Raw genomic sequence first — 15,748 nt, 5'->3', positions numbered from 1 at the left:
CATTCAGAGTCTATGGAGACTGACTCGCTTTTGGAGCCAGGCTTTAGTGGCCCTTGGAGGCAGTTTTTGGCACTTCCTTGTTCACTTCATTTTGCAGTCCCTGGAGGTTGCTGCTCGGTAGCATTAGCCTGGTGAGCTACACACTGAGCCCAACCCTGCTAAAGGGGCTATTTTTAATGTTTGCACTGACCCTCATGTGGTTACAAACTGTGTCAAGATACACATCTATGTACTTCATAGCTGTGACTTTAGGACACATCAAGCAATGATATGAAACCTTCTGAAACTAGAAGTTACTTGTTTTATGACGTTGGGCTGCTGTGCAATATTCAGTGTTGGTCAGATATATATTATAGCCTCAGGTCTTTAGTGGTTGGTCTCCATTTTTGGACCTTTGCACAACTCTAGCCTGGGCTGGGCTCAATATTCAGGATTCTAGTATGAAGTCTTGGTAATACTAATATGTACTGAGAAAAAGATTCATTCTCCACACCGTGTTTGCACTATCAATCAGAGACATAGCGTGATACCAAAATACTGAAACCTTGAAAGTCAAATAACAGGATCGGTGTTTCAGCTGGAGCTGTGCAAAGTCATTTTTCATTGTAAATCGAAAGGTTTGCATTTCTGCTGCGGTACAAATTTCTACAACGTGGATGAAGTATAAACAACCTCTTTCTCATATGTGACATACTGACAGAAGGATCCCAGGGGAAAAAAGACAGGGAGGACATTTTTGATGGACCTGGACTATCTCTGAGCCCATCTGTAAACACGCCACACACCGCGAGGAAACACAAATATCTGGGCTGAGCTGAGCTAAAGCAAACAGAGGAAGACGAGTTCAGAGGCCCACCGGCTCGCACAGCCCTGCAGACCGGGAGATTCCTCTTGATGCTCGCTGAAGAAAAAGCACCGTTAAGTCCACGGCGGAGGCTGAAAGCTGTCCAAGAGCAGGCTGATTCCAGAGGAGCGAGTTCAGGGTTGTAGCTTTTATATTTTTAACTAGAGTGACTTCTCCAGGTCCAATTATAATGTTCTTATAAGTTTTGTCTTACAAAATGTCAAGTAAGTATTTTTTTAATGGAAAAAGATCAATTTGACAGAGAACTGTGGGCTATGAATTTGGGGGAAATTGCATTTTCTCTATCCAAGCCAGGTTAGCCCATCATAAAGACAGCATGGAGCGGTCTATACAGAACCCAACGACCACCGAACACCTGCTGCTGTGCCGTGACTATGTCGAATGATAACTGACATGAAATTAATTGACTTACTAATGCTGCCATTAGTTATTGAATTGGTCTCTACGGTTTTACACTTTTCCAGCTGCAGTTTTCTTCCTGCTAGAACTCACCGTTCAGGAAATATAGATTTTAAACAAACAGTGGTTTGAGGCATTTATCAGGAAAATAAATATAGGCTGTATTTTTTTCTGTGTTTTCCTCTGTTGTGTTTTTCTTTTCTGTATTCAGTCACTGTAGATTGAAGAGCTTTTGTGTTGGACTCGATCTGTTGATTGGACAGAGCTTGACGTGAAGACGTTACCTTGGACTCTGGCTTTTCTAACATTTCACTGAGAAGAAAAAAGAGAAATAAAATTGAAAATTCTACAGATGAATCATTAGTGAAAATACCTGTCTGAAATAGTGGAAATACAACCTTAAGTGGTTGATGAGCTGACAAATGAATTTCCTTTTGGGGATTAATAAAGTACTACTGTGTGTTCGTATTCATATTCGTATTCGTAAAGGAACTATAACGTCTGCACAATATTTTATCAGGATGTAAAATACAATTGGTAAAACACTTTCTAAAATGTGTTGTGCCATGACTCAACCACATCAACACAGTCATTTTTGGGTTGGTTACATAAACCTCAAAGTCCTTAGCAAACATCTCTAGAAAACATACAAGATTATTTTACAAGCAACCTGCTGCAGTGGAGGAATCCCACAGCTCTTTAATTACCAGCCGCTCTCATCTCTCTAACTGCCACAGTAACAGTTAATAATGACATCCAGCTGCTCAGGGCACTCTCTCCTGTCTCCTGTATCTTCACGCCTCAAAATAAAAGAATAAATCAAATGAAAACACTGCATGATAATTGTCTCCCTCCATTGCCATCTTAGCAAACGCTGTCATACATCCCACTTCATACTTCTTTATTGATTCTCAGCTGGTGTTTGACTGGGATGAGGACTTGTAAACCTAAAATAAAACTGGAATTTATGTTGGAGGCCAGAATTAAAGGGATGGTTCACCCAAAATTGAAATGTCACTCAGTTTCAGAGTTATCCGTGGCTTCTCTGAGTTACAGGGGGTCTCGGCGTAGCAGTCCATGTCCATTGCAAATGGATATCAACTGTCTTCGTAACAAAAAGACACACCAAAAAACATCCAAATACCTCCATGCTGCTCGTAATTTTTTATAATTATTTAATTTTTTTCGGGACAATTTCGCATTTCGGGGCTTCAATACAAGACGGACATTACATACGAGCAGCATGGAGGTATTTGGATGTTTTTTGGTGTGTCTTTTTGTTACGAAGACAGTTGGTATCCATTTTCAACCGTTATATGTATGCACTGCTACGCCGAGACCCCCTGTAACTCAGAGAGGCCATGGATGACTCTGAAACTTCTCCCAGCCCTTAGTCGACATGAGGGTGAGTAGATAATGAGTGAAATTTCTATTTTGGGTGAACTATCCCTTTAAAGGGGTGAGCAGAATATTAATTTTCCAAAATGTAGGACTTGCGGTATTCATCACAACAGCGCTACAGGATCTTTTATCTGTCAGACAGTTTGGAGTGCCGGTCGGCGCCTGCTCTGTTATCTGACAGTTTTTAGTTTTCCATCTCCACCTGGGCTCCGGTGCAGACAGTCTTTATTGTGTCAGTCAGTGGGTGGCCTCCAGTCAAAAGCAAACAGCTGCTCAACAAAGGATTTGGCTTTTTATGTATTTCTTTCATTGTTTTAAAGGAGACTTTCTCCAAACAAACAGCTAATTAAGGATAGGTCAGGTTTTGAAGTGATGCATTGAAAGGGGGGAGGGTGGAGGGGAAAGGAGGGGTGATGACTGCTTGATTTTTTCATTCTCTCTCTCTCTCTGCCTCCCTCTGTTCATCCCAAATCACTCTGTCACCCTCTCAGCCTCTAAATTACTCTGATTTTTTACCCAACTCCAGTTGATTGTCTATTGTATCTTTCTCTCCATCTTTCTCCTTTTTTCACGCCTTGTGCTCCGTCTCCACCTCTTCCTCTATATCTCCATAAATCTTTCCCCGCTGATCTATTGTTCTGCCAGGGAATGTTTGTCATGATGGTAACAATGTTATATGCCAATCAGACTGTAGGAAATGCTGCATCATGTGAAATAAACAATTTACCGTGACAACATTTCACGCCGTAATTACATTTTGTATCCTCGCTGTCTATTGTTGTTAATGCACTGATGCTTGGCTGAGTTTACACTGCACGTTCACCAGACGGCAGTAAATGGTTCATATTGTACCGATCGTCTATGAGTGACATCAAGGGATCTGCAGTAATACCAATCACTTACTGACATGCATTGCTGCAGCTTTCAGGCTATATGATGGTAGGGATGCTAGACGGTATCATTATCACTATGACCATTTATTTCCATGGTTAATTACTATGCCTAATGTGACTGAAGTTGGATTCTGTATGCAGGGGTGTCAAACTCATGATAGTTCAGGGGCCACATACACAGTGCAATTTGATCTCAAGTGGTCCGGACCAGTGAAACAATAGCATTATAACCTACTGTATGAATAAAAATAACTCAAAAATGTTCCCTTTGTTTTAGTGCAAAGAGGTACCACTTAATTATTAAGCTGTTTACAGTTTGTCAACTATTTTTTTTACAAAACAATATGAGCAACCTACAATTTCTTGAGGAAAATACATGCAATTTTAACAATATGTCTCCTCTACACTGTATGTAATTTTCACACTTGGCAAATTCATCCCATGGACCATATCGGTTTAACCGTTTAACATCGTTGCTGTACGGCATGAACCACCAACAGTCTTTCTGATTCTGTGAGTAATGTTGGGTTGTAATGTGTTGATCTTTCACCCTATTAAAGGGACAACGAGGAGTTTGTATTTGGTTATAAAAAAGTCTCACCTTAAAGCAGAAGTAAGCGAAATGTTTGTGTTAATATAAGTCTTAAATAGTTGTATCTTCTGACAGCAATCACTTCTATAGAGTGTTTGGTCTGAAACACGGGTCTGTCAGTCACTCTGCTCTGCTGTAAGCCGAGGAGAAAACTTTCCTTGTATCCTACAACCTTTATCCAATGAGGAGAGAGAACGGCATAAAGGGGCGGTCCTCTCTGTGTGTGCAGCCAAGGGATGCGCGTGAATGTGGTGACGTAGGGACGAGGGCGGGGACTGTTAACTCCATCTGCTGACAGGAAGTTAGCCAAAACCACCGGATCGCTTACTTCTGCTTTAATGTGGATGAATCTACGCTACCCACACTTGGCTCCATTTTCGATAAATATATAGTTTTGTCTCTATCGTTATATTGTTATTTTAATTAATGGTGGAAATGCTGGGCGAGCCGACCAGCGTTTCCTTACTTTCGGTTTCGCGGACGCGGCCCGGCGAGTCATGAGAATAACGCCGCTGAATCGCCGTTCATGGTCGGAACTACGACGGTATCTGATCATCTTCGAACCTCTGACTTTCATTCTTGATGAATGAAAACATTCTTGGCAAGACGTCCGTCTTGGCTCATGGTAAATGTAGTATGAAAACACTTTGCTTTCCAAAACTCCTCGTTGTCCCTTAAAAAACATTTTCTTAGCAAGTAAACCTGCTAAAAAATGGATACGAGTCCATTTACACTGTGGGGCGACTTCACCCTTCAGTTCGCACAAAGCACACAAACTGGACAGAAAGTGCGAGCTGTTTGCCACTGAGCCTCAGTGAGACGTTTGGAGTCTTTTTAGAACTTAAGTCAAGGCTGCAGTTCACTTTTTCATCCCAGGCAGCTGACAGCTGTCTGTGCTCTGAGAGACATTACAGCACAGAAAAGATGAATGGAATAAATAAATAATGAACGTCTTCAGTGCTCCATCATGAGTTTTGTTGGTGGTGAACTTCAGCACACTTCACCAACCTGTTTCCCTCCTCCCTGACACTCCCAGACCTCTTCCCGGCTGACAGACATCACAGCTCCCCCCCCCCTCCCCCTCGCTCCGTCAACCACTTAGCCTTTTTGGGGGGATCCACTGGCAGCTGCTGAAGTTTAATTAAGGCTTAAATTAAATCAGCAGCATTTTAATCTTCCACCTAACAGGGAGATGGGGAGCGAGAAGGCAGTCAGCGATGCTGGCAACATACCATAATGCCTCCCTGCAGCAAATCCCATAAGAGTGCTAACTTCCCTTACACTGACAAATTCAACTTTGCACTCGTGTTTAAGGCCATTTACTGTATTTAAGTTTTGAAAGGATGCCAGAAACTGTCAGGAGGGAGGGAGGGAGGGAGGGAGGGGGGAGGGAGAAGAGACGGGCTTTGTGGCTGTTGATCATCTTGTTTGAATTTCAGGGATGAGCTGGGTTTTCACCGGCGTAATCTCACTGTCTTCAAAGAGTGAAGACGGTCTCTTTTCACATCCAACAACAAACACCATCATCCACACAGTGTCATGGACTGCAGTCTCTCAGAGGAACACAATGCAACATTTCTGATGTAAAGAAGAAGAACAGGGGGAACCGTATATTTGCTTTACTTCCATGCCGTCTGTGTTTATTCTTTTTCAGAATAAATAATCGCATTAATGATAACAGATAGGCTTGGTTCCCTGTAATCCTGCTTGTTCTGGTTCATATCTGGAGGGACATGCTGCACGGTGTCTCCTCACTGCCAGTAATTTAAGTTGTATCCTTCAAGAAAAGTTCACTGTTCTATTTATTTCTAAAGGCCTCCAGAGCTGGATCAGTGTTTGAGGAAAAAGCCTTTGATCAAGTTTGAAGCAATTAGCATTAAAAAGCACACCCTTCTTCACAAAGTCACGTCTCAATAACAATATCTCCATCCAGTCAAGCATTTCAGCTCTAATGAGACGTAACCTTCATCTAGACTGACACGCATGCAAACACATATGACGTGACCATTCACGTTTACAGACACTGGTGCAGACTGGCCTTTCTGCTGTTGGTTTGTTGCAGAAAATTATGCAAAAGAGAAACAGCAAAGGTAATTTTAAGGTTATAAATAATTCTTGGTTTTCCTCATCAAACTCATCAACACAATCCAACTCCAAAACGCTTTTGTGGACAAATTGTGAATTGTTTTCCAGGTGAATTCATGCAAAACCGCTGATGCTTGTTACCAGTCTCTGCATTTGCCTCGAAAACAACTCCGGGGCGAATTTGCCAAAATGTTGAACTATCCCTTTAACACTGTTCATTCACACAAAGCTAAATAGTGCAGGTTTACATCTTTGGACATTTCAACACACACACACCAGTAGACAGTTGAGAGTATGAGTACGTAATAACATCTTGACTAACATTAAGTTATGAGATCCTGGATTTAAATGAACTATGAATGTTTTAGTCAGCCTTATTCCATTGTAGCCTACTTGATTTTCAAGCTTCAATTCATCCTGACATAATCCCTTAACTAATAATAGTAATATTTTATAATATTTTAATATGATGAAATATTTTCGACCTCCACTCAAATTCAAATGTGTTTCCGCCGGTTCTGTGGCTCTGAGCAGAGTTTGGCTGCTCTACAAGAGTGTGTAATTAGGAACCTGCCAAAGAGTGAGTGTATGGGGTTGGAGAGGTTAATCTGGCTGTAATCAAATGATTAGTCTGCATGTAAACACACCAACAAATAAAGCGAGAGACTGAGGGAATTGCATGTAGCCGCCTGTTGGGTTCATCCGCTGAGAGGAGGGTTAGTCACAATTCACACACACACACACACACACACACATTAAATACTGCATACTTCCATTCAGTATGTATCCCAGGGGAAAGACATAATGTAAATTCAAATAAATACATACAGTATGCACAGCCACACATCACACACATAAACAGGGTGTAGAGATGCATGTGAATGTAGAGTAGATTCCATGGCGCCGGTACATGTCGGTTAACATGTAAGCCTGAGTCAGTTCACCAGTTACATGATCTGTAATCCATGTTAACCAAGTAAGAGGCTTATGTCTATCATGAGCTCTTTTTCTCCTCATATCACACACTATTCAGAAAATACAGAGCCAATCAATTAAAACTCCATCTTCACTTCTCATCTTCATCCACCCCCACGTCTTCTAGCTTCAATATTTAATGGTAATACCACATCTCATCTATGCAAAGAGGAGCTAATCATATTTCTATTTTTCTCATGTATAATGTTTCTTGAATTAATTCTCAGTTTTTTCAGTCCTTCTGCCAGATTTCCTCTGCCCTCTCTCTCTCTGTGCATTTAAAAATAACACTGCACAGCTCCACTCTTCTTTTGGAGCTACTTCTCCTCAAATCCATTTCCCTGTAACAAATCAAAGAAGATATTTCAGGTGACTATTCATCTCCACCGGCAAACCACGGAGAGCCGACGTCCTGACGTCAGGTCTGAGCCGGAGCTGGGCCTCTGTTCCACAATCTTCTGTAACTCGGTGCAATCCCTCATTCAGCATTTCTTTCATCAGACTTTCCCAACATCAAGCGTGTTCCTGGAGGTTACTGTCCACTAGACAGTCTGCATCCACTACACCAGCAGCAGCAGCTTTTTTTAGCTTCAATGGGAATTTCTAACTCATCCAGATCCAGAAAATTCACCATTACATTACAGAATGGGATTTTTAATGAGGTTTTCTTGCATTTGGAACAGAACAAAGAGGCTTTTTAAGGCTTACGTTTTCTAATAGTTGGTAAATCCAACATTTATTCTCTTTAATCACTGACATATGTTTGATCCAGTTTGGACTATGGAGAATAATTATAGAATCCACAATGGCTCTAATTATTCTGTAATATCTATGGCTGTGATTACAGTCTAATAACACTGATGCACCTTATAACCCGACGAGATCGGTCAAAACGGAGGGTTCAAGCAAAGACGGTTTATTTTGGTTCAAGCTAGCTACATCGAGGCTAGGTTAGCTTCCTATTTCAAAGTAAAAGCACAAATTCTATCGTCATGGTTTTCTGTATGTAAAGGACAACGGGTGTTTTATTTTGTGAAAGTAACCGAAGTGCATTGGCCACAACAGCTAGCTTGAGTAGCGCCAAATTCATCCGAACAAAATTGTAAACAGCTGGTATTTAGACAAATTAACGACACACTGCTGATCTAAACGGCTACTTTCTTGCCTAAAAATGTTTGAAATGTTGATAAAGTGATATATTTACAGAGTTTAGAGCTAAAATGAAATCAGCTTCTGACTGCTGATTTCGGCTCGGGTAGGAGGCAGGGTTGCGTCTCAATTGTCTCAATAAAAATGAGATAGTGTTTGTCAGTGTGTTGTGTGCGTGCTGTCCCAAAGGAAGCACACCACCTTGCAGCCGAGCGAAGCCACGATCCAAAGACAATCCAGACGTTAAAACGTAGCAGCAGTGGAGCTGCCCTCCACCTGGCTGCACTTGTAAATTTGTGTGGCTGTGGTAGGAACAAACACACACACACACACAGCTCCAAGTCAGAGAGAGAGAGGAAGGCAGAGTAAGAGAGAGAGAGAGAGGCCTAAAGGTCTAAATCCTGCAGAGAGACATCTGTATCCCTCCTCACATGTTGGCTGCCTGCTCTGCACTGACATTATCGCAGTGCAGCAGCCTTCTGCGAGCTTTGCACCACCACCGCTGCTATTACACAGGCTTACTGATCTCTGTGCGTGTGTGCAAGTTTTAGAGTATTAAGGGTTATCATAGCGGCTGGAGCTAATCTGGAGGAAGACATAAACAAGAGCGGGCGCGGAGACGAGTGAAACCCATTCCTGGTCACAGACTGGTGGACATGAGAAGCCGACTGGGGCAGTCTGATACTTTACACACACATGATCCAAGTTATCATAGACTGGATTCTGTGTCCGTTTTTCATCCAGTATTTAAAGGGACAACGAGGAGTTTCTCCATCGGCAGAACGAAAAATTCTGCGACAATAAAAAAGTCTCATATTAATGTGGATGAATCTCCGCTACCCACACTTGTTAATGGGCCCATTTTATATAAATATATGGTTTTGTCTCTATGGTTATTTTGTTATTATTAGTGGTGGTGGAAATGCTGGGCGAGCCGACCAGCATTTCTTTACTTTCGGTTTTGTGGCGAGTCATGAGAATAACGCCACCGAATCGCCGTTTATGGTCAGAACTACAACGGTATGTGATCGTCTTTGAACCTCTGACTTTAATTCTTGATGAATGAAAACATGAGTCTGTCTTGTGCCGGTCAAAGAATTTCACGGTGTGCGGAGGCTCATAAATGTAGTGTGAAAACGCTTCGCTTTTCCAAAACTCCTCGTTGTCCCTTTAAAAACCTTTCAATATTTTTTTTTCTGTCTTTGTTTTTACGTTCCTGTCTCATTATTTCATGCACTTCCTGTTTTATTTTGAAATCACTAACTCTGTCTCTCACTTTTCACTCTCTGTCCTCCATCACGGTGATTGTCTGCCACAGTGTAATGTGTACCCTTGGTGTCTCTTTGTTTCCACTACACTAGTCTATTTAGTCTGTGTCCTCCTTGTGCCACTTCATCTTTGTTCTCCGTGACACGACCTCCAGCCTTGTCTTTGAATAGTTTTCCTGGAGTGCCACTCTCGCTCAGTTTCTGACCTTGCCTCGGCCAGATCCTCTGGATTTGTCTGCCTTTGTTTGTCTCCTCTCTCGTGTGTCGACTCTTTTGCCTCGTAAAAAAAAGAAAGCCTTTGATTTTTGAGTTCTATTTTTGTATCTGAGTCATGCGTTTGGGTCTCCGCCCCCTGGCCTTCCATTTCCCTGTGGATATGCTCCCTCTGACCTCAACCTGAACCTGAACCTGAACCTCAACACTAGCCCCAGCCAGCTGTCTAGGAATCTGATGTTTATTCAGATTCCAATGCATCTTAATGAACCGAGTGTTTCCCACTTCTTTAACAATGAAGCAAACGTTAAATATTTGTAATGGTAATCCTTTCCATCAGTTTTAAAGCTGCAGCATTGACTCTTGTTCCACGGTCATTGGAAAATACAACTGCCACAGATTTCAGGGGGGGTCAATAATAACCACAACTTAATTTGTGCCAGATCCTGTTAGAATAGAAACAGGAAACAAATGACTTGTTTGCTTAATTTGGATGCCCTTTAAAAGATTTAAGGGATTACTGTGAATGCTGCGGGTTTTTTTCAAAGTAAATAAATAACTCTTTGTTTGTGATGACAGTGTGGTTTCAAAAGGCTGGCGTGCTCCAGACGCTGGTGATATCTGATGGGTTAGATGACGTGCTCCCTCCGCTGACCGCCTGCAACAACACCCTCCACTTCCTGATCTACAGATTAGGCAAAACCAGAAACCTCCACCTCAAAAGGTTCCTGTTTTCCTGGAAAGGTTCCTGGAATAGAAACAGGTCTTCCTGAACTTTAAACGCTCCGTAACTAATGAGTGTAACGAAACCGCTGCTGTAAATGTGTTATATTTGATATGTAAATGAAGGAAATCTGTCACTGATAAAAAAAATAAATAAAAAAAAACAGGCAGCCTGTCAATCAAACATGGCTGCAGGGAGACACACAGTCAAACACACTGATACTCTCTGAACAGCCCTACAGACACATGCCCCAGGCTAGTCTGCCTAAAATAACCTATAACACATATTAAGCTCCACACACACATACATAAACACACACACACACACACACACACACACACACACACACACACACACACACACACACACACACACACACACACACACACACACACACACACACACACACACACACACACACACAACTCTCCCTTTGCACTTAGTGTTTCAGTGCGTTATCAGCTCAACCAGCCCAGTGACAGCAGGCTAATTCCAGAACATTCCAGACCGGGTTACACAGCGGGGAGGCTCCCAAAACATCTGGAACTGGCTTTGGTATGGCCAGATTTACACAGAGAGACACGCTCACACACACACACACACACACACACACAGACTTATGCAAATATGGAGAAGCACACACGCACTGTAAAGCACACACTCTCTTAAAAAGCCAAAACACAGCTTTTAGTTTTGGCTGGAAATCTCTGCCTGCCCCTCCCTCCTCCCCTTCTTTCATTCAGACTATGAACACTGCAGCATTTGTTGTGGGTTTTTTTCTCCTTCACATAAACCTATAAATGAGTCACTGCTGACCATTTTCCAAAAGTATGACTTCTTTTCAGATTGATTGCTGTATGTTCTCTACCTAGCAGGTAGTCATTGGTTTCTTTGCCCAAAAGTCAGCTTGTCATTAAAATCAACTTGCAGAGACTTGAACGTTGCTGCAGACAGATACTCCATCACAATGAACATTTGCCTTTAGGTTTTTGTCAGTTAATTAGTGGTGCAAGCTCCAGGGGGCTGGGGGCCATGCATGCAAAGCAGCGTGGGTTCCCAGGACCAGCAGTGCCCCATTTTAATTGCCCGGACTTATATTATTTTTTATTACTTGTAAAAGTTGTGCTGCAGTGCACACTGTAAAAGTTATGGAGGTGAAACTTTCAGGCAGAGAATGGAATATCACACGGCAGAAACAAATAGATATTTTCACACGTTGACGACTCTAGAGTCAGAGAAGTTATTATGTAATAATCACTTTTATGATGGTATGGAGTAAGTCAGGGGATCAAGGATTTGGGTTCATCCTCTGTTGACCATGAACGTCTGTGCAAACACTCATTGTCAATCCATCCAACAGTTGTTGAGATATTCCCATTGGGAGCAGTGGAGGGTTCAGTTGGCAGCACCCACAGTGTCGGGCTGTTGAAAAGAGCGCGTGCACACACACACACACACACACACACACACACACATATAGCTCTTATAATGCATTGGGTGTCTGCATATATCCATATTTGGTCTGTGCTTGTGAACTTGACATGGGAAAGATAGCAAAACTCACATCACAATAAGCCCTGCAGCTACGAGGATGCAGAAAATAATATTTCCACTTTAAAGGGAAACAGACTTTTGCTGCACTGCAGAGTAACATGTCACGCCATACCTGTGATGTGATCCATGTAAATGCCTGTAGCGCCCTCAACACATCATACAGACCTAATTAAAAAGTCACATTTTGTATAAAGGTAGATTACTGTTCATTCTAAAACAAGTCTAGGTTCTATATGAAAGTATCAAAGCCTGTGGAACAGAAATGCACACAGACATTTTCAGAAACTGAGCCGTAACACTAGCCGTCTGTCACTTTGTGATATCACAACAAAGCAGTCGCTGCAGTGCTCTCAGCCCCGCCCATCCCAACATCCAGGTTTCTGGGTTTCTGAAATCTGCTAAATTTTTATTCAACCACTCAGAAAAAAAGTCAGCCAACAAATATTGACGACTATAGTCCTCTATAAAAATAACTGGAAAAGTGTTAACTACAACCGTTAAAGGGCAACTTCGGTTTTTTTCAACCTGGGCCCTGTTTTCATATGTTTTTCTGTATATGTGAGTGATGGATAATACTTTTATTGACGTTGCTGCAGTATTGAGCAGGGCAGGCAGCCTGCAGCCCAGCTAACACTCTTCAACCGGGCAAGTGGCTCCCGTCAAAGTTCGCCCTATAAACCTGCATTTTTTTCACACTGACAGGGTCAGATAATTACAATGAGTGTCCAGCAACATACTAGAAAGGAGAAATGAACGTATGTCTCTACCTTTAGCTGGAGGTCGCTGTTTGTTGTGATCTGTGTCCAAATCTCACCACGCCAGAAATCTCGTTCTGAAATCTCGCGATAACTCGCGGCAAAACACAGATGGGGAATACTGTTACGGTGAAGAGAGACGACCAGAGAATTTACAAATTGTAGCAACAAAATGTTGGGCTGCTCTTTGCGCAGCTTTCACAGAGCTTTCATAAGTTGGGCTAACAGTTAGCTGTGTTACAAATGGATGCTAACACTCCTGTCGATGCACTGCACCGTCGCCGTGCCGACCACAGGGTCTGCTGTGACCACTTTGACCGGGGATGACTACTGCCAGTCAGAAGAAGAGACGCGCTAAAGGTAGAGACATATGTTCATTTCTCCTTTCTAGTATGTTGTGGGACACTCATTGTAACTATCTGAGCCTGTCAGTGTGAAAAAAATGCCCGTTTATAGGGCGAACTTTGACAGGAGCCACTTGCCCGGTTGAAGAGTGTTAGCTGGGCTGCAGGCTGCCTGCCCTGCTCAATACTGGAGCCACCTCAATAAAAGTATTATCCATCACTCACATATACAGAAAAACATATGAAAAAAACCGAAGTTGCCCTTTAAGTTTCAGCCAAAAAAAAAAAAAACGATTCTGATGAAACTCTGCTGCTGATCCTCTGTCAAAGACACAGCTTTGTTTCAGGTGCTGTTAATTCCTTCTTCTTGCTGTATCTGCCTGAGGAGAGTCTGTGACTACACTTGAACACAACCTGATAAATTGCAGAAATCTCTTCACATGTGGAAGCTGTAACTTTGCCAAAAACAATGTACTCTGTGATGGAGTATCTAAATGCAGCAAGTTCAAGTCTCTACAGGTTGATTTTCCCGATGTACTGAAATGAACATAAACTAAAGGAGGAGGAGGCGCTCTAACCTGATGGTGTACTTTGGAAAAGCTTGGGCTGTAATGTGAAATGTATGCAATTTGAAGTTAATGGGCTGAAACATACAAAACACTGGCGCGTGGTCCATTAAAATAAGAGGAGCTGTAGTGCAGTTGGCCTGAAATGTGAGTGTGTTTTATCTGAAGCTCACTGCTCTCCAGGCATCTGTCCTCTCCATTATCACTGCAGGCTTCTTTTAAAAGGGCCGAGCAGGAGATGGAGAAACAGCAGCGGCACAGTGTGCTTGTAAAAAGTGGGACATGGATAATGGCATCTGTGTGAAGCCACACAGGCTTACGCACACAGGAAGGAAGGACGATGAATTGACTGCATTCAATATCCACCCATGGAGGAAACAGCCCCCTCCTCCTCCTCTCTGATGCTGGGACTCTGTTGGATCTCTGTTGTGTCCAGGTTGAGCTCCAGACCTCCCTGGATCAACAGCCCAGGTAATCCTCATTATCTTCCCTTTTTCCAAAAAAGAGCATTTGCACAAGGTTCTGCAGCCACTCTAACACATGCACTGCAAATAGCAGCAGGCAAATGAGCAAATACTGAACTGAGAAGAGAAGATACCTTGTAGATAAAATAACAGGCAATAAAGCATTGCTTAATTTCATCTGTCTGTACTGTGGTGTACTTTCCTGAGCGCAGACTGCAAATTTGTTCAGGTTTTATTCTAGTTGTCGTGTTGAATAGAAGTATTGTGTTAGAGCAATGAAAGCTTATGCCCTCATGAGAGCAGTGAGAAGCAGAGAGCCCTCGAATGGCTCAGAAATTCTCTTTGGGTTAATTCTGAGGCCAAACTGTGTAGAAATATAATAATAACAAAAACTTTTTCATTATGAAGGATGTTTTAAGTACTTTCAGTGCCAATGTACTACATTTATATTCAATTACTGGTCCATGTATTAAAGGGCCTTGATTGTAGGTTTATTCATTTGTGGAAGAAGAATACGTTTGAGACTTGGATGTGTCTCAGGCAACTTAAGAATTCAAGTATGTTGTAATTTTTGTGAGTAAAATGATCAAGTCTACAACTCTGTGAACCCACTATTGAATTTTTTCTGTGTTTCAGTCTCAAGTAAAGTCTCAAGACTCATGAAAACAAGTCTTTGAAAGTTAGTCCAAGCCAGATCACAAGTTAATTGCAGGTTTTTCAGATAAAAGGAACCAAGAGAGATGAGCAGTGCATAACCGGCTATAAAAAAAAGTCCATTAAATTAAATTAAATCAAATCAAACATCTGTTTTTAAGTGTCCAGATGTTTTTGTTTAAATGCCTGTGTGTACCTACATCATCTAAACCTAACTTCCAACCAATCCAGGTCTGCTATTCATTTAAAATGATGAGGTTTGGCACAAGTTTTCTCATATCAGAGGAGTAGAAGTAGTTTCCATGGATCAAAGTACGCAAACACCCACAAATACATTAAAGATCTGAGTCGTCTGAATCCCAGCCGTTGGAGAACACACAGCTTCAGAAAAAAAAAAAAAAAAAAAACTGCCTCCAAAACAAATTGTCTGGTTGCAGTGGGCAGCTCCCAGGTGTAAACGAGTTAAGCTGTGTGAAAACACAGCAGAGCTTTGCTGAAAAGCTACGTGCACGCTCCGAGCGCCGTCGCCACATAAATCAAGATAAGGGGGGGGAAATACACAAACAAAACATAAACAAGCGCTCTGTGTGCTTACTGGATGAGAGGCTTGCGGCAGAGCACCAGGGCGTCGTAGAGCGCGCACACGCCGAAGACGGTGATGCCCGTCTCCTTCACTAGCATGGCGCACGTGCCCAGCAGCAGACTGACCAGCAGAGACCACGGCGAGACGGTGCAGGGCAGCGAGTCCTCCGAGACACACACACCCACACTCCTGGGAGACGGAGAGGAGGGAGAACAGAGTCACGTTAGACAGAGGACTCATCGCAGAGACATGTGCAATGACCTA

The 15,748-nt window shown here is 42.4% G+C and overlaps 1 protein-coding gene across 1 annotated transcript in view; it reads right to left on the bottom strand.

The window, feature by feature from the left end:
• tmtc1 (transmembrane O-mannosyltransferase targeting cadherins 1) overlaps positions 1-15,748 on the bottom strand; it is a 242,461-nt gene that overhangs the window by 164,511 nt on the left and 62,202 nt on the right. Inside the window, exon 4 of the mRNA XM_083999888.1 lies at positions 15,497-15,673. Coding sequence (XP_083856014.1) covers positions 15,497-15,673 — 177 coding nt within the window. The remainder of the gene's footprint in view (positions 1-15,496; positions 15,674-15,748) is intronic.

The sequence above is a fragment of the Trachurus trachurus genome, assembly GCF_905171665.1.
Source record: "Trachurus trachurus genome assembly, chromosome: 23".
NCBI lineage: Eukaryota > Metazoa > Chordata > Actinopteri > Carangiformes > Carangidae > Trachurus > Trachurus trachurus.
The sequence above is the reverse complement of the archived record's forward strand: the minus strand, read 5'-3'. Positions and strand labels throughout refer to the sequence as shown.